Genomic DNA, 22,328 nt, shown 5'->3' with positions numbered 1-22,328 from the left:
AGATTTGTCTGTGCTTTAGGCATTTGAACCAGGCCTTATAGATTACTACAAATAGTTGTAGAGTTATTGGTCCTTATGGACCAGCTGAAAGGAGGTAGTAAATTTGAAAAAAGTACAATAATTAGAAAGTCAAAAGGTGAAGGAGATAAGACAGATGATCCCCAGCTTATAATGGTTGGACTTAACAATTTTTGACTTCATGATGGCACGAAAGGTGATATCCATTCAATAGAGACTGCAGTTCAGCTTTTTGGTTTTGATCTTTTCTTGGGCTAGGGATGTGTGTGTGATACTGTCCAATGATGCTCAGTCTATCTGGTGATGCCAGAGCTCCCAACCATCCGTGTGACCATGAGGGCCAACAACTGGTACCCCTTACAACCATTCTGTGGCTATACAATCATTCTGTTTTCACTTTCAGTACAGCATTTAATAGATTATGTGAGATACTCAAACCTTTATTATAAAAAGATTTGTTTTAGATGATTCTGTCCAACCATAGACTAATGTGTTTTGAGCAGGTATAAGGCAGGCTAGGCTAAGCTATGATGTTCAGGAGGTTAGATGAATGTATTTTCAACTTATAATTTTTTAACTTACAATGGATTTATCAGGATGTAACTTAATTGTAAGTTAAGGAGGATCTGTAGTGGATGTGGCAGGTAGAGTCTGGATAGAGCGGAACTGGAAGGAAAGAATACAGTTTAATTTCACATGGCATGAGCCTTCTTTTCCCATTCTACAATTGAAGATGCTGAGCTTGGGGTGGGGAGTTGTGAATGAGACTCAAGAATTTGGATATGCAGAGCTAAAAATAAGAGCTAAGTTCCATGTCACTCCAAAGGTTCTTCAGGGGTCAGGTCAGCAGAAGCTTCCAGGAGAAACACCCTGGCTCACTGGTACATTAGCTTGCTCATGAGTAGATAGATGTTTACTTTTCCAGAGCTGCTCACTGGTTCTTAAAGAGCCTCAGTAGCTGGGGCTTTACACGAACTCCAATAACTGTGGAATGGAAGTGAGAGCCTAGTGGGGAGAGTGTGATGCCTGGAGTCCAGGAGTGGATACGTGAAGAGAGGCTGAGAAGGAAATCTTTGTGGAGGAAGGGAAGAACTCAGGCATTGCTACTGAGTTTCAGAGTGAGTTTGCTAAGTTGACTTTGGTGTCCAGTGTAGGCTGCTATAACCAGAAATACTCTTGTTTTAATAAAGGTGATTACGTTTTTCGTTATGAAAATAATACATGCTCATTAGAGAAATGTGGGGAACAATCCTACTTGACAAGACAACTACTATTAAAACTGATTGTAATTCTTTCCAGTTTTTAAATTCATATAATTCATATTCTTGTGATCACGAATTAAATATTAAGAACAGGATGCTCTTATCACTTAGCATTGTAAAACAAGCATTTTATATCTTTTGTTTAACATGTTATAATATTGTAATTATATATGTAACTCAAATATAAATTATTATAATTTAGAAAATTATAAACTATTCTATCATATGCATTTACTACAATGTACCTGAGCTATTGTTGAGCATTTAAGTTAGGATATTTATAACAGTACACTTCAGAGTGGAATTACTGGATCAAAGATATAGGGGTTTTGAGGACCTGAGACAGTTGGTGGGACTGTATTCTTGCTAACATAGGCCTTCTTAGAGAAGTACCTGTCCCTGGTTTGATCCTCCAGCTTAGCCTGTCCATAAATTCTGTTGTTAGTACCAGGAATGACTGGTTCTTAGGAATTGTGCAGAATCAAACTATACTAATGTGTAATGAAAATTAGAAGCACTACATGGAGGTATGGAAACCATTCGTGCTATTTGCCAAATATTTCTGCTGTCCACCTCCCAGACACACTATAGGATCATATTTTCTTGTCCCAGGGGTTGGCTGAGACATGTGTCTAGTCCTGATGAGGAGTTAGATTGGAAGCAAACACTTTTTTGCAGGGGGGAAGACCCTCCAGAGTTCTCTTTCCTCTGTCACTATGCCTGGCAACTTTTGAAAGAATGTCTGCTCCATCAGCCTGGTTCTTTGACTAACTAATGAGCAGAGAGCCCTCTGCCCGCCCTCAATGGCAGTGTGAGCAAGGAACAAAACTTTACCATCAGAAGTCACTGAGACTTGGAATTTGGCCATTACTGCAGCATGACTTAGCCTGTTGTCATGATACAGAGGAGATTTTAATGCTGCCAAATTTAACATGTTTAATCTCTGCAATGAGAAATCAGCTAAAGTTAAAAGACTGCTATTAAGAAATTAATCACAATAAAAGGAAATAATTATATATTTCAGATGCTCTACAACCCTTGAATAAGGGTACTGTGATGTTCAATATGATTAACACTCCCTTCTCTCAGTTGGAGCTAGACAATGCCAACATGTACCTCCTTCTCCTTTTCTTTCTATTTATTAACTTTTTATTTTAATTCCAATATGGTGAATATGCAGTGTTATGTTAGTTTTGGGTGTACAAAATACAGTGATTCAACAATTCCATAGATCACTTCGTAGTCATCATGGTAAATGTACTCTTTAATCCCCATCACCTATTTCTGCCATCCTCCCCCCACCTCCCGTCTAATAACCATAGTTTGTTCTCCGTAATTAAGAATCTGTTTCTTGGTTTGTCTCTCGCTTTTCTTTCCCCTTCGCTCATTTGTTTTGTTCTTAAATGCCACATATGAGTGAAATCATATGGCATTTTCTTTCTATGACTTATTTCAATTACACTCTTTAGCTCCATCCACGTCATTGCAAATGGCAAGATTTCGTTCTTTTTTATGGCTGAATTAGATATATGCCACATCTTCTTCATCCATTCATCTACTGGTGGACACATGGGCTGCTTCCATAATTTGGCTATTGTAAATAATGCTGCAATAAACATAGCATATATCATCTTGAATTAGTGTTTTTTATTTTTATTTTTTTGCATAATACACAGTAGTGCCATTACAGGATTGTAGGGTAGCACTATTTTTAACTTTTTGAGGAGCATCCAAAGTGTTTTCTACAATGGCTCCACCAGTTTGCATTCTCACTAGAACCAGGTGGTAAGGGTTCCTTTTTCTCCACATCTTTGTCAACATTTGTTTCTTGTGTTGTTGATTTTAGACATTCTGGTAAGTGCGAGGTAATAGCTCATTGAGTTGATTTGTGTTTCCCTGATGATGAGTGGTGTTGAGCATCTTTTTATTTGTCTGTTGGCCATCTGGATGTCTCCTTTAGAGAAATATCTGTCCCTGCTTTCTGCCTATTTTTAAATTGGATTATCTGTTTTTGGGGTGTTGAGTTTCACAAGTTCTTTATATATTTTGGATGCTAACCCTTTACTGGAGATGTCATTTGCAAATATCTTCTCCCATTCCATAGATTGCCTTTTAATTTTGTTGATTCATTGTGCAGAAGCTTTTTATTTTGGTATAGTCCTGATAGTTTATTTTTGCTTTTATCTCCCTTGCCTCAGAAGTAATATCTAGAAAAATGTTGCTGTAGTTGATGTCAGAGAAATTACTGGCTGTGCCCTATTCCAGGATTTTTATGGTTTCAGGCCTCACATTTAGATCTTTCCTCCATGTTGAATCTATTTCTGTGCAAGGTGTAGGAAGGTGGTCCTGTTTCATTTTTTTGCATGTTGATGTCCAATTTTCACAACACTATCTGCTGAAGAGACTTTTTCCCATTGCATATTCTTTCCTCCTTTGTCAAAGATTAATTGACCATACAATTGTGCGTTTATTTCTGGGTTTTCTGTTCTGTTCCATTGATCTATGTGTCTATTTTTGTTCCAGTACCACACTGTTTTGATTACTACAGCTTTATAATATAAAGTCTAGAATTGTGAAATCTGCAGTTTCTTTTTCAAGATTTCTGTGGCTATTCATGGTATTTTGTGATTCCATACAAATGTTAGAATTGTTTGTTCTAGTTCTCTGAAAAATGCTGTCAATATTTTGATAGAGATTGTATTAAATCTGTAGCTTGCTTTGGATAATACAGACAGTTTAACAATATTTGTTCTTCCACCCATACACATGGAATGTCTTTCCATTCCTTTGTGCCTTCCTCAGTTTCTTTCATTAATATTTTATAGTTTTTAGACTACTGATCTTTCATCTCTATGGTTAAGTCTATTTCTAGTTCCTTTTATTAATTTTGGTGCAATTATAAATGGATTGTTTTATTAATTCCTTTTTCTGCTGCTTCATTATCAGTATATATAAATGTACCATATTTCTGTTCATTGGCTTTGTATCCTGTGACTTTATTGGATTCATTTATCAGTTCTGGCAGTTATTTTGGTAGTCTTTTGGGTTTCTATATAGAACAGCATGTCATCTGCAAATAATGAAAGTTTGACTTCTTCTTTACCAACTTGGATGCATTTTATTCCTTTTTCTTGTCTGGTGGCTGTGGCTCGGACTCCAGTACTATGTTGAATAAAAGTGATGAGACTGGATGTCTTTGTCTTGTTCCTGACTGTAGGGGAAAAGCTGTTTTTCTCCACTGAGTATGATGTTCGCTGAGAGTTTTTCATACATGGCCTTCATTATGTTGAGGTATATTTCCTCTCATCCTACTTTGTTGAGGGATCTTATCATTAATGGGTATTGTATTTTGTCAAATGTTTTTCTACATCTATTGAAATTATCATATGGTTTTTATCCTTTCTCTTATTGATGTGAAAAACATGCTGATTGATTTGTTAACATCGAATCACCTTTGCATCCTGGGAATAAATCCGTCTTGATTGTGCTGAATGATTTTTTTTAATGTATTGTTGAATTCAGTTTGCTAGTTTTTTGTTGAGGATTTTTGCATCTATATTCATCAGAAATATTGGCTTATAGTTCTCCCTTTTTGTTGTCTTTATATGGTTTTGGTATGAGGGTAATACTGGCCTCATAGAATGAATTTGGAAGTTTTCCTTCCTCTTCTACCTTTTTGACATAGTTTAAGAGGAAAAGGTATCAACTCTTCTTTAAATGTTTGGTGGAATTCTCCTCTGAAGCCATCTGGTACTGGACTTTTGTTTGTTGGGAGTTTTTTGATTACTGATTAAATTTCCTTGCTAGTAATTGGTCTGTTCAAATTTCCAGTTTTTCCAGCTTTAGTAGGATGTTTCTAGGAATTTATCAATTTCTTCCAGGTTTGTTGACATAAAATTTTTCATAATATTCTCTTTCAATTGTTTATATTTCTGTGGTGTTGGCTGTTATTTCTCTTCTTCCATTTGTGATTTTGTTTGAGTCCTTTTTCTCTCTCTTTCTCTTTTTGATTAATTTGGCTAGAAGTTTATCCATTTTATTGTTATGGGGTTTTTTCTCCCCAAAGAATCAGCTCCTGATTTCATTGATCTGTTCTGTTGTTTTTTACTTTCTATACCATTTCTTTCTGCTCTAATCATTATTTTTTTCCTTCTGCTGGTTTTGAGTTTTGTTTGTTCTTCTTTTGCTAGCTCCTTTAGGCATAAGGTTAGGTTGTTTGTTCATTTTCTACACTTTTCATTGTTGGCTTTGCCAACTTTTGATGGTTACAGTCTTTCTTTAATTATTGCTGCCTTTATTTTAAAGTCATACAGTATGCTATTTTTAAAAATGAACAATTTAGAATCAAATGAAAAAGATCTGCTTTGTCTCCTCCTTACTAGCCTACCTCTTAAGGTTGCGTTTGGAGTACTCCTCCAGGCATTCTCTCTCTCTCTCTCTCTTTTTTTTTTTTTTAAGGCATTTTCTTTACAGTTCCAGGTACAAATGAAATCCCACTCTCCACATTCTTATATATCGTGCTCTTTAAAAAAAAAAAAAAAGAGATTTTATTTATTTATTCATGAGAGACACAGAGAGAGAGAGAGTCAGAGACACAGGCAGAGGGAGAAGCAGGTTCCATGCAGGGAGCCCGATGCGGGAGTCGATCCTGGGTCTCCAGGATCACGCCCTGGGCTGAAGGCAGGCACTAAACCGCTGAGCCACCCAGGGATCCCCATCTTGCTCTTTTATTTTATTTTTCAAATATCTACTCATGTTGGTACATATTTACCTGTTTCTTTTTTATGGCAGCAGAGTTTTCTATTTCAAAGATTTACTATCCTTAATTTAACTGGTTGCTATCTTTAGCAGATATTTTTGGTGTTTCTAGTCTTTTGAGCAAGTGTGCAAATTAATCCCAGGGTGAAATTTCTAAAATTGGAATTGTAATTCTGACTTGCAGGGAATTTGCAGCTTAAATATCAATAAATATTGCCAATTCTCTTCCCAATGTTTAAATCAATTGAATGGGATTGTACATCAATACAGTGGGTGAGAGTTCTTTTTCCACTCTCAAGAACACAGGGTACTATGAAACGTTTTTAAATCTTTGCCATTACAATCACGAAAAAGAGATATTTTGTTATGGTTTAAAGTGCATTTCGTTAATTATAGGTGGAGTTAGTGCTTATTCTTTCTTTAAATGTGTTCTTTTCTTTAAACCTTTAGTATAGTGAGGCCTAAGTTGATTTTTCCTCTTTAAGGTGAATTGTTTTTAATTATTTGAAACTCAGAGAAAGCCTTATTTTTAACCATCAAAAAAGTACCTCAATGTTGTTATTATTCATTTACTGAACAAACAGGGCTCACAGGATTTCTAAGACCTCAATATATATGTTGTCACTGGGATGTTTTATAATAACTTCATCCAAGATAGATGGGCTGGGAATTGGCCAGCCCTTGAACCTCTCAGTTAATTGATGTGACATATTATTTCATTGCAGCAATTCAGCTTTGTGTCCTTGCCCACTGATGTTCTGGAAATTGAGGTGAAGGACAAGTTTGCTAAGAGTCGCCCCATCATCAAGCGCTTCTTGGGAAAGCTGTCGATGCCCGTACAAAGACTCCTGGAAAGACACGCCATAGGGTAAACCTGTGACTGAGACCTCAATATCACTAAGGCTTCAGCGAGCAGGCCAAGAGAAGCCTGTAAGCTGCAACAATATAGTCTCATGGAGACTCAAACTAAAATGGTGGTATTGAATCTCCTTGGCTTCCTCATTAATTATGTTGCTTGAGCCACAGCATTCAATTAAGCAAATCCTTCCCTTTCTTCTTGTTTATGTACTACTGGTTAGTTATGGAAGACAGTAGAAAATCCTAAGACAATATTGAAAGAAGCCCTTAGAAGCACTTTTTTCTATACAGGTAGAAATTAAAATGTGTATTAGTATGAAGAATATTATTTCTGCTTGTGTGTAGGATTTAATCATTTTGGATGTTTCTATAACAAGATTAAATGCTGGGTTACTAGAGTAGAGAGACTTAGAATACGCTAGTATTTGTAGAAAAAGCTAGATAATATGTATGAAGTTTTAAAAGCATGAATTCTCAGGGACAACAGCAATTTTGTTCTTTGTAGGAATCAGCTGTGTATAAGAATGTTTCTGTTTGTATCTTTTACATTCAGGTCCTCTCATGATTCTCCTTAAAATGGACTTTCACCAGATGAAATAGTTATATATAGTATATATTTCCTTAGTTAACAGCAACTATATTTGATAATGCTAGGCCTAGCTCTCTGGCCACACATGTATGCAATGCTGTGCTATGCTATACAATGTAACCCTTAGAATGATATCGAAGGAATGAGGAGAACTTGCAGAATTTCTAAGTGTCTCCATTTAAAGCTTTTGTGATTTCAGAACTTTGAAATTGCTAATGATTATCATCAGGACATATAATTAGAACCTTATAGCATGTGTGCAGCTTTGTGCATACTGACATGCCATTAACTTTCAAGACAAAGGGAGAGACATTGATGGAGCTACAGCCATATGTCACATACGGTGTTTGCACTTTCCATCTATAGTTGTGAGCATTAAACAAACAAACAAATGTACATAAAGAATGTAAAGCAGTCCCTGGCACATGGAGACTAAAGTGCTCTAAACCATTCTTTTTTTTTTTTTTTTTTTTTTAATAGCGTCATCATGGCTTTTAAAGTAAAGGCAACTCAGAAGGCTCCGTCAATTCCCTTGCCTATAATACCCCAGCCCTAAACTGGCTTCTTGCCTCCCCTGAGTCCTATAATTGGACCACCTCAGCTTCACGTGGGAGGTCACTGGCTGCCTTGAACTTTTTATTGACTAGTCTTGCCTTACGCCTCTAGCTGGTTGTAAGTAAGCCATTTAAAGGCAGGCCTATGCATTACATGCTTTGTGTCAACCGTGGCACTTTTCACATATCACAGGCTCAAAAAATATTTGTTGATAAAGTGAATGAGAAGCAAAGGAAAAAAAAGCCTGGAACAAATGCAAAGCATAGCAAATTTAATTTTTATCTCACCACCTGGTTATCTTTAAGCATCACCTAATTTCAACTAGGTTTTGGGTTCAGGATCTCTTTCCTATGGTCATGGTAGATTCGCTTCATAATATTGACCAAGGCCCTTTCTAAACAAACAAAATATTGTGGTTCATTTGTTTTTCCTAATATAATGCTTTGCTTAACGGACTTCCTAGGAACTTCAAACACTACACTATGGCGTACCAAAGAAATATGTTAACTCAGTGGATCACTGTTTCATAATGCTGGTATTTTCTAGAAACACAAAACACTACCAGCCAGTGATTTATCTTTTTACTATAGTATGACCATGAATAAATAGAATGAATACAGAATCATCTGCATAACAAATGGTTTTGGATTATGTCTTGTTATTATTGGATAAAATGGATTTGTTAATTCTTGAATATCCAAAGTATTTACCTTCCCTATTTAGGTCAAGGTGGGGGGCAACGTACTCTGCTAAAACTGCATTGTTGATGAAACTCTAAGAGCAAAGTTCTAAATCGAGTCCCCTGGATAAGTCTCTTCTTAGTAATCAAGAAAGTGCCTTGAGGGGGCAGAGGGGCTCATGCCAGACTGCAGGGTGGAGTTTCAGAGTCTGTATGTGGGACGGTGGAGGTGGTAGGATTGGAAACCGACTTCCAAGTCTTGCTTGCTTCAGTCCATCCTGCAGAAGGCCTTTTGCTGAAGCACTCCACGGCTCTCCACACCACTCCAGTCACCATGACATTAGGTATATACACTGCAAGACATGCATCTGTTGCTGGCAATGTCCATTATAAAGGGCACTAGAGAATGTCAGCCTGCACAGGAAAAGCAAGCCAAGATACTCATGTCTTTTTTGTTATCATTGTCTTTTGCGGGTTTTCTTGGCTTAGAACAAAGTTGGCAGCAGAATTTCTGTAAAGGGCCGGATAGTAAATATTTTTAGACTTTGTGGACCATGTAGTCTCTGTTATAACTACTCGGCTCTGCCACTGTAACATGAAGGCAGCCCCAGACAATAAGTAAAATAATATGCATGCCTGCATTCCAATAAAACTTTTATTTGGGGATCTTAAATTTGAATTTCAGACAATTTTCCTGTGTCACAACCATTTTAAACCATTTTCTTTTTTCCAACCATTTTAAAATGTAATAGACTCGTGGCTGTACAATAGGTGGTGGGCCAGCTTTGGGCCCTGGCTATAGTTTGCTGACTCCTGCTTTAGAATATTCAATAAGGATTTTCTTCAAGCAGATGTACTCTCCCACATTTACCTTAAGACCATCTTCCATGTCCCTGAGTGGATCATCACCTCCTATTAGCAGGGTCTCCCTGGGCTTGCCTACCTCACCTACTGGCATAGAAAGCATCCTGTATAATCTTGAAGGAGAGCTTTTGACCTGATCTGTAACGGTGCTTATTTCCTTCTAGGGATAGGGTGGTCAGCTATACACTTGGCCGCAGGCTTCCAACAGATCATGTGAGTGGACAGCTGCAATTCCGATTTGAGATCACTTCCTCCATTCACCCAGGTATTTTTGGCATGAACTTCATGTCTTGTCCTCGCCTAGTGCTGGTGTGGTTCCTTTCTCTAAAATACAATAACCATGGTTCTCTCCAGACATGTCCTAGGTTTTGTGGTTCTCTCTCCTCTCCATTTGATGCCCAGAAGCCAGTGATCTATTCTGGAAGCCAGGTTGCTGTCCCCTTGATTGAGAGGCTCCTCTTCATTCTGGTGACCCAAGGTAGAGGGTTAGACAGTGGAGGGGGACATGACAATGAGGCCAACATGGGTATGGAGCCATGTCTAATTTATCATTTTACTCCCAGCACTTGCGTATGAGGAGTTCAATAGCCACTTACTCACTGCCTACATGAATGAATGAAGGAATGAATGAATGAATGAATGAATGAGAAACATGAATGAATGTGATACACATCATATTATTTAAGAACTATTTTGTACAATGGATTTATCACAGAGAAAAATAAATGTAAGTTGGACAGAAAACTTCAGAATCATCCAGTTTTCCATTTTTCAAGCCAAAACATATTCCAAAGACTTCCAAATAAGAATGATGAGATGCCTCATAATTCTACTTTTGCTGTTCTCCGGCAAGCCCCATACTAGGTGCAGATCATGCTGAGAACTAAGCTGGTCCTTCTGAGCCACTTGTATGAGTTGCTGCTAAAGCTAATGAGGCCGTGAGGACTCAGAGTCTGTAGTTTTCTGCGCACACATTAATGTCCAGCTGTACTTACCCATGCCCGATAGATAATGCAGATTATAAGAAAACACCCTGTTTTGTCCTTTCACATTGGGCCGTTTCTTCATCCTGCAAATAAAATCGACTCTTCCTTCACTGTCGCAGTAAAGATGGCCCTAGGGCTCTCACCAGAGAGATGGTGAATCTTCGATGGGTGCATTGCACTAGTGCTTTGGGGTTTTTTTGTTTGTTTTCTTTTTCTTTTTTTTTTTAAGATTTTATTTATTCATGAGAGAGAGAGACAGAGACACAGGCAGAGGGAGAGAAGCAAGCTCCATGCAGGGAGCCCAACATGGGACTCGATCCCAGAATTCCGAGATCACGCCCTGGGCTGAAGGCGGAGCTAAACCGCTGAGCCACCTGGGCTGCCCTGCACTAGTGCTTTTGAAATGGGAAGTTCACACCGGGCAGGGATCCCATAGGGCAAGGGACTGGGGGAAGGTAGAAGTAAACAGTGGTTGCTGTTCCTTGAATGGTTGCTTGACGTTGACGTCGAGGCCTCATTATTTCCCCGTCTGAGCTAGGAAGGACTGAGGTCCCTTCCATCGACTGGCCGTTTTCTGCTCAGTAGCTGCTAGGACCCTGGCTTAAGCTTTCTGCCACCGGCTGGACCCAGCCAGAGGGAAGGCTCTGAGCAAGTGTTAGCCTCGCCCGCCCGGCAGGCCGCTGGAACCTCTTGGCAAGCAAACACTGCTGAGCCCCCATGTGTGCCGGCAACTGGGGTCCTTCTAGGCCTTGGGTATTTTTTTTTTTTTTTTTTTTAGATTTTATTTCTTTATTAATGAGAGAGAGAGAGGCAGGCAGAAGGAGAAGCAGGCTCCAGGGTCATGCCCTGGGCCGAAGGCGGCGCTAAACCGCAGAGCCGCCCAGGGGTCCCCTAGGTTTGGGTATTTTAACGAACACTGTGAATCCCCTTGAAATATATCACGACTGCAAATTGTCATTAACATAAGAATTCATTGTTACAGAATTTGCCCCCCCGGAGCCTGGGCCTCTGGGAAAGTTCCTGCATCCCGTGCCCTCGGGCAGCAATTCCGGGGGGGGGGGGTGTTCCCGGCCGGCCGAGGGCACCTGTGCCCCAAACCCACAGGCCTCTCTCTTCTGGAAGAAATGACCTGTTTTTCTCGCCCGCAGATGACGAGGAGGTTTCCCTGAGCGCCGAGCCCGAGGCCGCGGACACCCAGGACAGCCCCGGGAGCAGCCTGCTGGCCAGCAGCGTCGGGGGGCCGCCGGCCGACGCCCCGCAGCCGTCGGGGAGCTCGGGGAGCTCGCAGCCCCAGCCGCCGCCGCCGCCCAGCCGGGGCAGCGCGGGGGACGCTGCGGGGAGCCGGAGCGTGCAGCCGGCCGAGGGCGCGGCGGGTACCACCGAGGCAGGAGAGGACGGCGCTGCGGGGGCCGACGCGGCCGGGCCTCTTCTGGGCGCGGGGTGCGTGGACGCGGAGCCCGCGCGGAGCGCCGAGGAACTGGCCGAGCGGCTGGAGCTGGGCGGGGAGGCGCCCCCCGCGGGGCTGCCGGGCGCCGGGGAGCCCACGGAGGAGGAGGCGGCAGGGGCGGAGGAGGCGGAGGCGGAGGAGGCGGCGGAGAGCAGCGCGGGGGGCGAGCCGGCGGCGCAGGAGGACAACGCGGCGGCCTCGGAGCCGCGGGAGCTCGGGCCGCAGCCGCGGGCCTCGGGGAAGAGGAAGAGCCGGCCCTGCTCCTTGCCGGTGTCCGAGCTGGAGACGGTGCTGGCGGCGGCCTGCGGGGAGCCCGAGACCCCGCGGACGCACTACATCCGCATCCACGCGCTGCTGCACAGCCTGCCCTCGGCCCAGGGCGCCAGCGACGACGAGGCCACCCTGCGGGATGCCTCGGACAAGGACGGCCCGAGCGAGGCGGACACGCTGGCGGCCGCGGCCCCCGCCCTCGGGGGGGACGGGGAGGAGCCCGGCGGCGCCGCAAGCCCGGGCCACGCGGGCCCAGCCGACGGGCTCGACGGCGACACGCTGCCGAGCACGGGCAGCGAGAGCGACTCGAGCCCCCGGCAGGGCGGGGACCACAGCTGCGAGGCCTGCGACGCGTCGTGCTGCAGCCCCTCGTGCTACAGCTCCTCGTGCTACAGCGCGTCCTGCTACAGCGGCTCCTGCCGCAGCGCCTCGTGCCACAGTGCGTCCTGCTACAGCGGCGGCAGGTTCGCCAGCCACACGCGCTTCTCGTCCGTGGACAGCGCCAAGATCTCCGAGAGCACCGTCTTCTCGTCGCAGGACGAAGACGACGAGGAGAACAGCGCCTTCGAGTCGGTGCCCGACTCGGTGCAGAGCCCGGAGCTGGAGCCCGAGGTGGCCTCCGGGGCCGGGCCGTGGTCCGACGAGCTGGCGCCCCCCGCCGGGAGCGCGGCGACGACCGCGGAAGGCCTGGAGTCCCCCGCCGCGGGGCCGAGCGGTCGGAGAGAAGGTTAGACCTCAACCATGATGGCAGTGAGTGTAGGACCGCCAGGGGGACACAGGTGTCACCGACGAGGTGTAAACGCAAGTGGCAGGTTCAGCCGCCCCTGGGGTTGCCGGGGCCCGTGTGCGCCCGTCCCGTACATGTCTGTGTGCACGTGTATATGTGTGTGTAAGTGCTCGACACCGCGGAGGGCAGGCCCTGCCGCTCCCCAGGTACACACCGAGAACGACACCTGGCGCACTCACGCGAGCGTGCACTTGGGTGTGCGTGTCTCGGTTTCACGCAGCCACTAGAACCGGCTAGTGCTCACGGTGCCCTTGTAGTCCTGACAGTGACCGGGGCACCCGGGGTAGTGTCGAGCGACAGGCGCAGAGAATACTCGCGAGCGCCCGGTGGATCATGTATAAACAAACACCTGCCGACTTCCCACAACCTACCGAAGAGTAGCAATAAATGTGAATATAAATTGAAGAATATTGATCCTACCTCTGCTTTAGAGTTTAACTTAGCCTGTGTGCATCCGGAAATGTACAGCCTACGTCTATGTGTCACTTCTGTCCTCTCAGTTCTGGCCATAGTTGCTTTTTTTTTAGACTGTTATTCCGTTTATGAGATCTAAAAACAAAGCAGCTCTCACATGGCTCCCCATTCCCACTCCTGCCTCTGGCAACCATCAATCCCTTGCCTGTTCTCTTGAAAACCGCCAGAGGTTAGTGAAAGAAATTGAAGAAGACACAAATAAATGGAAAGATATTCCATGCTGATGGATCGGAAGGATCAATACTCTTAAAAATGTCCATACGACCCAAAGCAATCTTATTGCAAGATTCCATGCAACCCCTATCAAAATTCCAGTGGCATTTTTCACAAAAATAGAACAAACCATCTTATAATTTATATGGAACCATAAAAGATTCCAAATAGCCAAAGCATCCTTGAGAAAGAACAAGGCTGGAGGCCTTGCGCTCTCTGATTTCAAACTACAAAGCTATAACTAATTCTGGGTTTGTTTTTTGTTTTCTTTGTTTTGTTTTGTTTTGGCTGTTTTGGCTAGTGGAAGGGAAAAATAACATGAAGTTGTCAATCACTATGTTTCAAGTGGGATTCTGATCCAAAGCTGCCACCTTTAGTTTTAAAATACCTTCTGTACTTTACCCAAAAGTATTTCTTCTTAGTCATGCCTGTGGAATCATCTATAAAATTAACTTGCATTTCTTTATCCAGAACTGGGAGCCATCTTCCCGTCCAGTGATAGTGACATGGGGAAACAATTCAAAGGTCACATAAAAGCAGGAAATAATTCAGTTGCTTTAAAGGAGAAAAATCTAGATTCCACTGTTTTTCTACTGTTTACATTAGTCTCCAAACAGAGGTGGTGGTATTGCCTCTAGATTGTAAGCTCATCAAGGGCCAGGACTGTATTTTCCCCATGTTTGACTGTCAGCACCTAAACAAATGCCTGGCACCTGCAGATTTTTATAGTAAAAAGTGAGCATAAAAATTAATCCTGAGTATACAACAGTGCCCAAGTCTACGTTTCAGAGAAAGGAGTGAGGGACAGTGGCACATGGGATAAGGAGAAGTGCCAAGAGTTTGATAAAGAGAAACACAGGGAGGAGGACCACAGCGACATACACTGTGGAAAGGTACCATTGAGTATGGGACGGACAACTCCTGTCTTCAATGAGGATGTTTTGATTCCCTCTGTTCTGAGGCAGATGCTATGTGCTGAGCACAGGAAGGTGGATAAGTGGCAGAAAGTGTGAAAGGTGCTCAGTAATCACAACAGAATTAAAAACGATTACAGTACAAGGAGATTTGGGGATACACACATAAAGGGCACAACCAGAAGCTGGCAGGGATGTTTCAGTCCAGAAGCTGACCAAAGGGCCAGCTTAATAAATACTGTAAAGGGCCTGATAATAAATACTTTAGGTTTATAGGTCAAGAGGCAAAATCAACTCTTCTCACCAAAGGCTACTTTTTTTTTTTAACAGTTTTACATTTAAAAGTGTGATAACCATTCTTAACTCTGAGCCACATAAAATCGAGGCCAGATTCACAGTTTGTCAACCTGCTGTAGCCTATGGTATATATTTTGACCACTGTGTTGGGAGACAATCCACCTATGGTTCATTGAAAATTGGTTCATGCTACATAAAGGCATGTTTTACAAACAAAAACAAAAACAAAACAAAGCAAACAAAAAACACTGCCCATGCCCTCAAGGGAGTAACAGCCCAAAAGGAAGGACAGGAAAGTGTTTCAGGGCCAGAGCAGAAGTCTTTGCAGGGCAGTTTCTAAAGAAATTTCTGAATATCTGAAATCTGCCGACTGGAAACTGAAAAACAGCTTAGGAAGCACCTACAGCTTCACTCTGGTGGTTGCCAGGGACAATCTGAAGATTCCTGAGATGGTCAATCTCATGAAAGCTGGGCATGTGTTGGCACAGCCTGTCTTCCCCTGCCCCCCCCCCCGCCCCCAGCTGAGCTACGTGTCCCAGATGTGGCTCTGTCCCTTGCTGGCACCTGCTCCAAGAAAGCAAGGCTTTACCACAACGTGCCTGATGTCTGTGAGTGTCTTCCAGAATAATCGCTATTACCCCTTTACTGTGACTTCTAAGACCGCAGACTCTTTCGAAGGTAGCTAGGCTAGACTTACCATACACGTGCCCACAAACTGAGTCTGCAGCACTTTATGGAAGATGCGTCCTGTATCTACTTTTTGCTTTTTTCCCCCCTCTATGAAAACCTCCTTTTTTTTTTAACCTCAACATAAAACAGTTTTTAAAAACTGTCTGCAGATCGAATGAAAAGAGCGATATAATGTTGTGGTTTGAGCTCTGGAGCCAGGCCCCCTAGATTTAATTCAGTTCCACCACTTCCTAGCTGTGACACCCAAGCCAACCTACCAGAATGCTCTGTGTTCCTCAAGTGTGAAATGGGTGTAAGGGTAGACTCTGTCTCAAGGGTAATGGGAAGGATTAACTGAGGTGATACACAGGAAGCGCTTGGCTGTCCCCAATTAATGGTTCTTCCAGGCAGATAAGCAGTGAGGCTAACTTTTAAAGTGGAATATGTTTCCTTCTCAGAGATCCTAGCAGGTGTGAACACTTGCTTTGTGTTTGAGGCAAGGGTGAGTGTGTGGAGCCGGGGCCTCCTGCAGAACAGACTCGCTTGCTTCTTCCTTGCGCTCCATCCATTCGGTGGGCTGAGCTGCGCCAGTCACATCATTGCATTTGCTTGGGGTTCACGAGCAGGTGGGGTCAGCTCCATTAACCCTGGCAAACAGCAGATATATGTTTCCACTAGCTTGGAGGAGTAATTACCTGATTGGTTGAATTAATTACAAGAGGTAAGTTTGTTGTTCTTTTTAAGAAACCAAATTAAAAATGCAGCAGCTGGTGACATAACAACTATGCCATTGCTTTCTAGTTTTTGCCACTAAGCACTTACAAGGACAAACATGACTGTGAGATCCACTAAAGAGAGCCTCTGTCTGAAACAGGAGTCAGTCCACGAGGAGCTGTGTACTACCACGAGGCTCAAGGCCTTCCTCAAGGCTCCTCAGAGTCTCAGAAGACCCCCCCACCCCAGATTCTAGTAACATAACAAAGTTTGCCCAAGAAATCTTAGCTACTTAACCTTGAAGAGGACCCGTTATTCCCGAATGCATCTCTGTTTTTGTTTTACAGTTAGCTCTGGAATCAAACTGCTAAATTAAATGTAACTTCCTTCCTAATTAATTTTTTTAGTCAGTTTTATGGATCTAGACTGGGAAGAAATTACCATCCTTCCCGTGTATGGAACATTCTAGGAAATGTTTGAAATTTCAGATCCCATAAAGATCTTAACCACTGTTTTTTGAGTTTCTCTCCTCTTTGACCTAAGGGGTAATGGAACACTTGCTATTTGCTTCAGCCATGGAGGGCAGAGGAAGGAGAAGGCCTGACCTTTGTCCTCTGGCTAATAGAGACTATTCCGAGAGAGCCAGGAGCATGTGAGTTAGAGGGCTACTGCTCTGAATGGGGGCCATCTCGGGCTTAGGCCCTTCTAGGTCTCCAGAGGTCAAGAGCCAGTGCCTCTGATGATGTGCCCCAAACAGCTGGTGCTCTGGCCTCCCCTCCACACAGCCACTCTCATGCAGTATCATCAGGACCTGAGGATGTCATGAAATAGGAAATAGGAACATCATTTTAGGACATCATTGTTCAGTTCATTATAAATCTGGCTGACAGTAATATTAACTATGTCTATAATAATCGGGACATGCATTCTGTGGCTGTGTTTATTTCTAAAATTTCTCCATGTCTGTCTTTCTTCCTTCTATCCCATTTCTGTGTCTCAAGTTTTCCTGTCTCAGTCTTCCTGCCTCTTATCTATTTCCTTCGTCTCTTGTCCTCTTCTCTTTCCAGAGTACCCTGGCTTGTCTGATTTTTCCTCTGAATAGTCTGGAACAGTCACAGGATCCCATAGCTAGTTGGCTCCCCACCCCAGTCCCTAAGCTTCCATACTATAGGAATTTACCTTCTTGGTCCACCAATTTCTCAACCCCATCTTGAAAAGGCACCATCTAAGAGTTTCATTCTAAAAACAAACAAAATCTGAAAAACAGCCTCTTGGCAGCCCCCTGATGAAACCTATCCAGATAAGGACCTTTGGTTTTGCGTGGGCTCACGGAGCTTTTATGGGACTTTATAAATGCTGCACTTCCCTCAAACAGGCCTGTTTCTTTAGCTGGGCTAAAGTCAGGCTCTGCTCATTTTCTTTTGTGTCCCTGTCTGATGCCACCTTCCCATCAAGAAAAAGTCAGATGGTTCCAGAATCAGACCCTGACCCCACATATTGGTCTGTGTGGTTCAGATCATAGTCATGATGTGTTTATTTTCTTTGGGGTTTTGAAAAAGTTTCCCCTATTTCCTCTCTCATGAATGGCTGTGAATGTAGCAAACTCAAACACACACACAAAAATAGATTGCCCGCTCTGGGGGTTTTTTCTCATAATAGTTTGTTTTACAGTCATGCTTTTGTGATGACTTGCTGCAGCAATGAGTGAATCTGAATGTCTTGACTATCTTGTCCATAGGTGAATGTCCTATACTCCATAATTCCCAGCCAGTAAGCCAGCTTCCTTCCTTGAGGCCTGAACATCATCACTACCCAACAATCGATGAGCCTCTTCCACCAAGTAAGCTTTAGTTTTTAAATCTGTGTCTTAATTCTTCCTATCAAGTCTAAACAGGTCAGTATGAACTTGTATGTACACATCCAAACTCTTCCCCAACTCCATGCCTTACACTGTTGTAAAAACAAACACACAAACAACAGCAAAAGCCATGGCACCTTCTATAAACATGGGGTGTTTTTGACTAATGATTTCAGTATGTGATCTCGAAGAGATAATCCAGAACCTTCAGTGCCCCTCAACTTCGGAAACAGTATTTTACAAGACTTGACCAGTCCTTGCAAACTGTACCTGACCTTTAAGTCCTAAATTTTACTATTTTATATTTAAAAATTCACAGGTCAAGATAGAATAATCCCATTTGTTCTCCATTGGACCTGTTATATCACAGGCACCTCCGTATAATAAAACATTCAACCCATCAGGACACAAGAACTTGTGTTTTCCTTGCTCTAAGTTCCATCAATAAGTGACGGTCTATTTCTTCTGTATTTCTTAGGGGCTTCCAGAAAACATATCATCTTTAGGGATGGTATTCCATGTCATTTTCTCCTGATAACTATGTAACTCATTATTATTTAACTAGTCATTTGAACTTAGGAAAATCATTTAAAATCTCAGAAACTCAGTTTTCTTATTTGTGAAGTAAAGCCTTAATTTTCTCAGTGGTTAAATTCTAGATGTGGGCTAGTTAGTCCCTAGATATCATTCTAGCTTTTATAACCTTATAATTCTACATTATAATACATTTCTACAAAGGAACGGTGCCCTGGACATTATACATTCACTTAGCCTCATATATGTTCATGAATAATTTGGAAACATCTCTGTTTTGGCTTAGGCTTATTTTTCAAGCAAAGATAACCTTTAGATTTGACAAATTTTACAACTGCAAATTCTTGCCAGGATGCAAGGAATTGATGTTTCTTTACCTTCCTTTGCCTATGCTTACATTAGTAGGTTACAGTTTTCAAAAGAAAAATGCTTATTCCCTAATTCATCTATTCTTGGTAATGTGAAATATTTTGCATTTACACCATTCTTGTCCTGTTCAGTTGTAATTTACAGGTGAGAAAACAATAAATACTTTTCAATACATAAACATTTAAAAGAATTTGTTTTGGGGGATCAAGGCAAATATTATGCTATTTGACTTTTGATACCTGATTTCTTTCTTTATTTATACATAGATTTATGGATAGTCCACAAATGACTAGTAAAATTTGTGTCACTATACTTTCTACTTAGCACTTATGTAAACTATATCTATAGTCTGTTGTCTGCAGGGAAGGAACATTATCCCACAATAGATAACCTATCAATGCGTGTGGGCATGAATTGACTTCCAATCCATGCAGGAGTAATAACTAGTTATACATAAAGACCTTGTAAATAATTGAAAATAAATCTGTTTTAAAGACTTACTTTACATGAGCTATTTTCAATAATGAAAACAAATTTCTCCAGTTGGGTTTCAATTCTCTGTTCATTCAGCGCTGAAAAATAGGACAAAAGTTGGTAGTGAAGCCTAACAACAGAATTTTCTTAGATAGTCTCATATAGTACATGGATGACTTCATTCCTGATAGTCATTCATTCAACAAATACTCATTAAATGCTTGTGCTGTGCTCACTTTGGCAGCACATATACTAAAATTGGAACGATACAGAGAAGATTAGCATGGCCCCTGCACAAGGATGACATGCAAATTCATGAAGCGTTCCATATTTAAAAAAAAATAAAAATAAAATAAAATAAATGCTTGTGCTGTATGAAGCACTGTTTTAAGTAAACAAAACAAAGATCCCTGCCCTCGTGGAGGGTGAGGCTAGCCTGGCAGGGACCCATCCATAATAAAAAAAAAGTACACAAAGCCATAGTGTTGCATGTTACAGGGTAAGAAGTGCTATGGGAAAGCACAAGCAGAGTATGGGTAAGGGTGTTTCAGAGTATGAGGTGGTGGCTGGTTCACCATTTTAAATAGGGTGGTCAAGTAGGCTTCATTGAGAGGCAACATTTGGAGCAAGGAGGTAAGAGGATGATCCAGGGGAAGGAAGAGCTTTCTGAGAAAAGAGAACAGCCTGCCTGGTCAGTTGGAGGAACAGCAGGGCGACCAGTGTGTCTAGACAGATTTAGGAAAGGAGAAAGCAGTGGCTGTTAAGGTTAGGGAGATATCAGGGAACCAGATCACAGAGGGCCTTGTAGACCATTTAAGAGCTTTGGTTTTTACTCTGGATGCAAGGGGAGCATTTTAGGTTTAGAGCAGAGAAAGGTCTTCTGACTTAGACTTTGAAAGGTCTTCTGCGGTTGCTCTGTTGGCATTAAATTTTGAGGAGGAAGGACAGAAGCATGAGGCCCAACATAAAGTTATTGCCATGGCCCAGGTGAGAGGCTGTGGTGGCTAGGGCCAGGGTGGGAGCAGTGGAGGTGGTCAGGAGTGGTCACATTCTAGACATATATTTTGTAGGTAGATTTGCTGATGGATTAGTTATGGTATGTGAGACAAAGATAGGAATCAAGAATGAGCTCAAGAATTTTAGTCTAGAAGGATGGAGTTGCCTTCACTGGGGATGGGAAGGGAAGGGTGCAGATAGAGCAGGCTTTGGTGGAAAAGATCTGAAGCGTGATTTTGACCACATTATATTGGAGATGTCGTCTAGGTAGTGATGTCACGAAGGCAACTGGATGTGTGGCTGAAGTTCAAGAGAAAGGTCTAGACTACAAACACAGTATTGCATTTGTTAAAGTAAAAAGAAAAAAAGAATAATTTTACAGGTTTTGTCAGTATAATAACTAAAGATAATACAGTATTAGGCTCTACATTGTTCCTAGACTTCATGGAAAAGATATAATTTTGTATTTGCTAGGTCTTACGGTCACAAATGAATTACCTTAACTTGCCCCAGCATCATAAAGGTAATCGCTGGCAGGAATCTGTGTAGGCAACCCAGTGCCATGTCCATGAGGACATGCTGAGGCCTAAAGCTCTATATGAAAATTCTTTCTTTACACAATATGTGAAAGTAAAGTCTTTACAAAGCAACCCAGAAAACATGCTTATAATTTTTAAGTACACCCAGTTATCACTTTCTGATTATAAGAATTTAGCATTATGCATTTAATAATTAGCACTATTAGAAATTTAATATATTGATAGAAGGGCCTGTCTGGCTGGCTTGCCATCCTTTTCCATGAGAGATTTGGAAATATGAAAACTTATAGAGAGAAATTATTATTATTAACAATGCACCATTTTGTAGTGTTCTCCTTGGAGAATTTATGAGACTGGAGCTGTGTCTTTGAAGCAGTCCTTCCTTTACTGTGGGAACCAGTGGGCAGGGGCATTAGTTTCTCAGCAATGTGCCATGGGACCTGGCATAGTTTTTTGTTCATAGGGAGTGCTGGGAAGAGATTATAATACTGAAACAGATACCATAATACTCTTCAAAGCTTAATGTTCATTCTTTGTTGGAGAGCTGTCAGGTTGAGTTCAAGAAAAAACTGTCCAGTTGCTCCTAGTTTGAGAATCACCAAAATTTCAAAATTTGGGAATCAAGATTAATTACCTAGTGGTTACACATATACACAGGTTTCATCAATGAGCTATTTAACATTCACAACCAACAGTTGAGCTGGATTATCCAGTATTCAGTTTTAATCAACACTTCCTAGAATATACAATCTGACTACATTTCCCCTTCAATTTGTCTTAGATGAGGTAAATTTGGTGTTTTTTGACATTTTGGTTTCCATTGGGCATTGTTTGGCGACTCCTCAGGTAAATGTCAGACATAAGCCATAATCTTCACAGATGTACCGCGCACACATAAAACCATAACTATACCAAATCTATTGATTTTTTTTATTTTCAAAAATTGAGAGTTGCTATGTCATTACCTGAATGATAATTCTTCAATAGAATTGTTAATATCTCACCTACTCCCAAAAGCTATGGACCTTCTTACTTAAAAGGCTGAATAGTTTTCCTCCATTTGCAGTCATTTTTGCTTTTTCTTAGTCTAACGCATTTTTCAGCATAACTTTATCATGAAGCTGTTATTTCCACCACATTTTCACGTGTGGACTCTAAAAGCTTTGCCCATCGCTCTACAGCAGACATTGCTCTTCTGTGTGAA

General features: G+C 42.0%; 1 protein-coding gene and 1 non-coding gene across 4 annotated transcripts in view; both read left to right on the top strand.

Moving 5' to 3' along the window:
• HECW1 (HECT, C2 and WW domain containing E3 ubiquitin protein ligase 1) overlaps positions 1–22,328 on the top strand; it is a 440,242-nt gene that overhangs the window by 317,420 nt on the left and 100,494 nt on the right. For all 3 annotated transcript variants that reach the window (XM_038562644.1, XM_038562645.1, XM_038562646.1), the window contains 4 exons: positions 6,764–6,906; positions 9,748–9,848; positions 11,718–13,013; positions 18,093–18,194. In XM_038562644.1, coding sequence (XP_038418572.1) covers positions 6,764–6,906; positions 9,748–9,848; positions 11,718–13,013; positions 18,093–18,194 — 1,642 coding nt within the window. The remainder of the gene's footprint in view (positions 1–6,763; positions 6,907–9,747; positions 9,849–11,717; positions 13,014–18,092; positions 18,195–22,328) is intronic.
• Positions 19,818–19,924, top strand: LOC119864328. Its single transcript, XR_005373714.1, has one exon. It is a non-coding gene; the product is annotated as a U6 spliceosomal RNA (small nuclear RNA).

Source organism: Canis lupus, chromosome 18 (genome assembly GCF_011100685.1).
Source record: "Canis lupus familiaris isolate Mischka breed German Shepherd chromosome 18, alternate assembly UU_Cfam_GSD_1.0, whole genome shotgun sequence".
NCBI classification, from domain to species: domain Eukaryota; kingdom Metazoa; phylum Chordata; class Mammalia; order Carnivora; family Canidae; genus Canis; species Canis lupus.
Note: the sequence above shows the minus strand (reverse complement) of the source record. Positions and strands in the feature narration are given on the sequence as shown.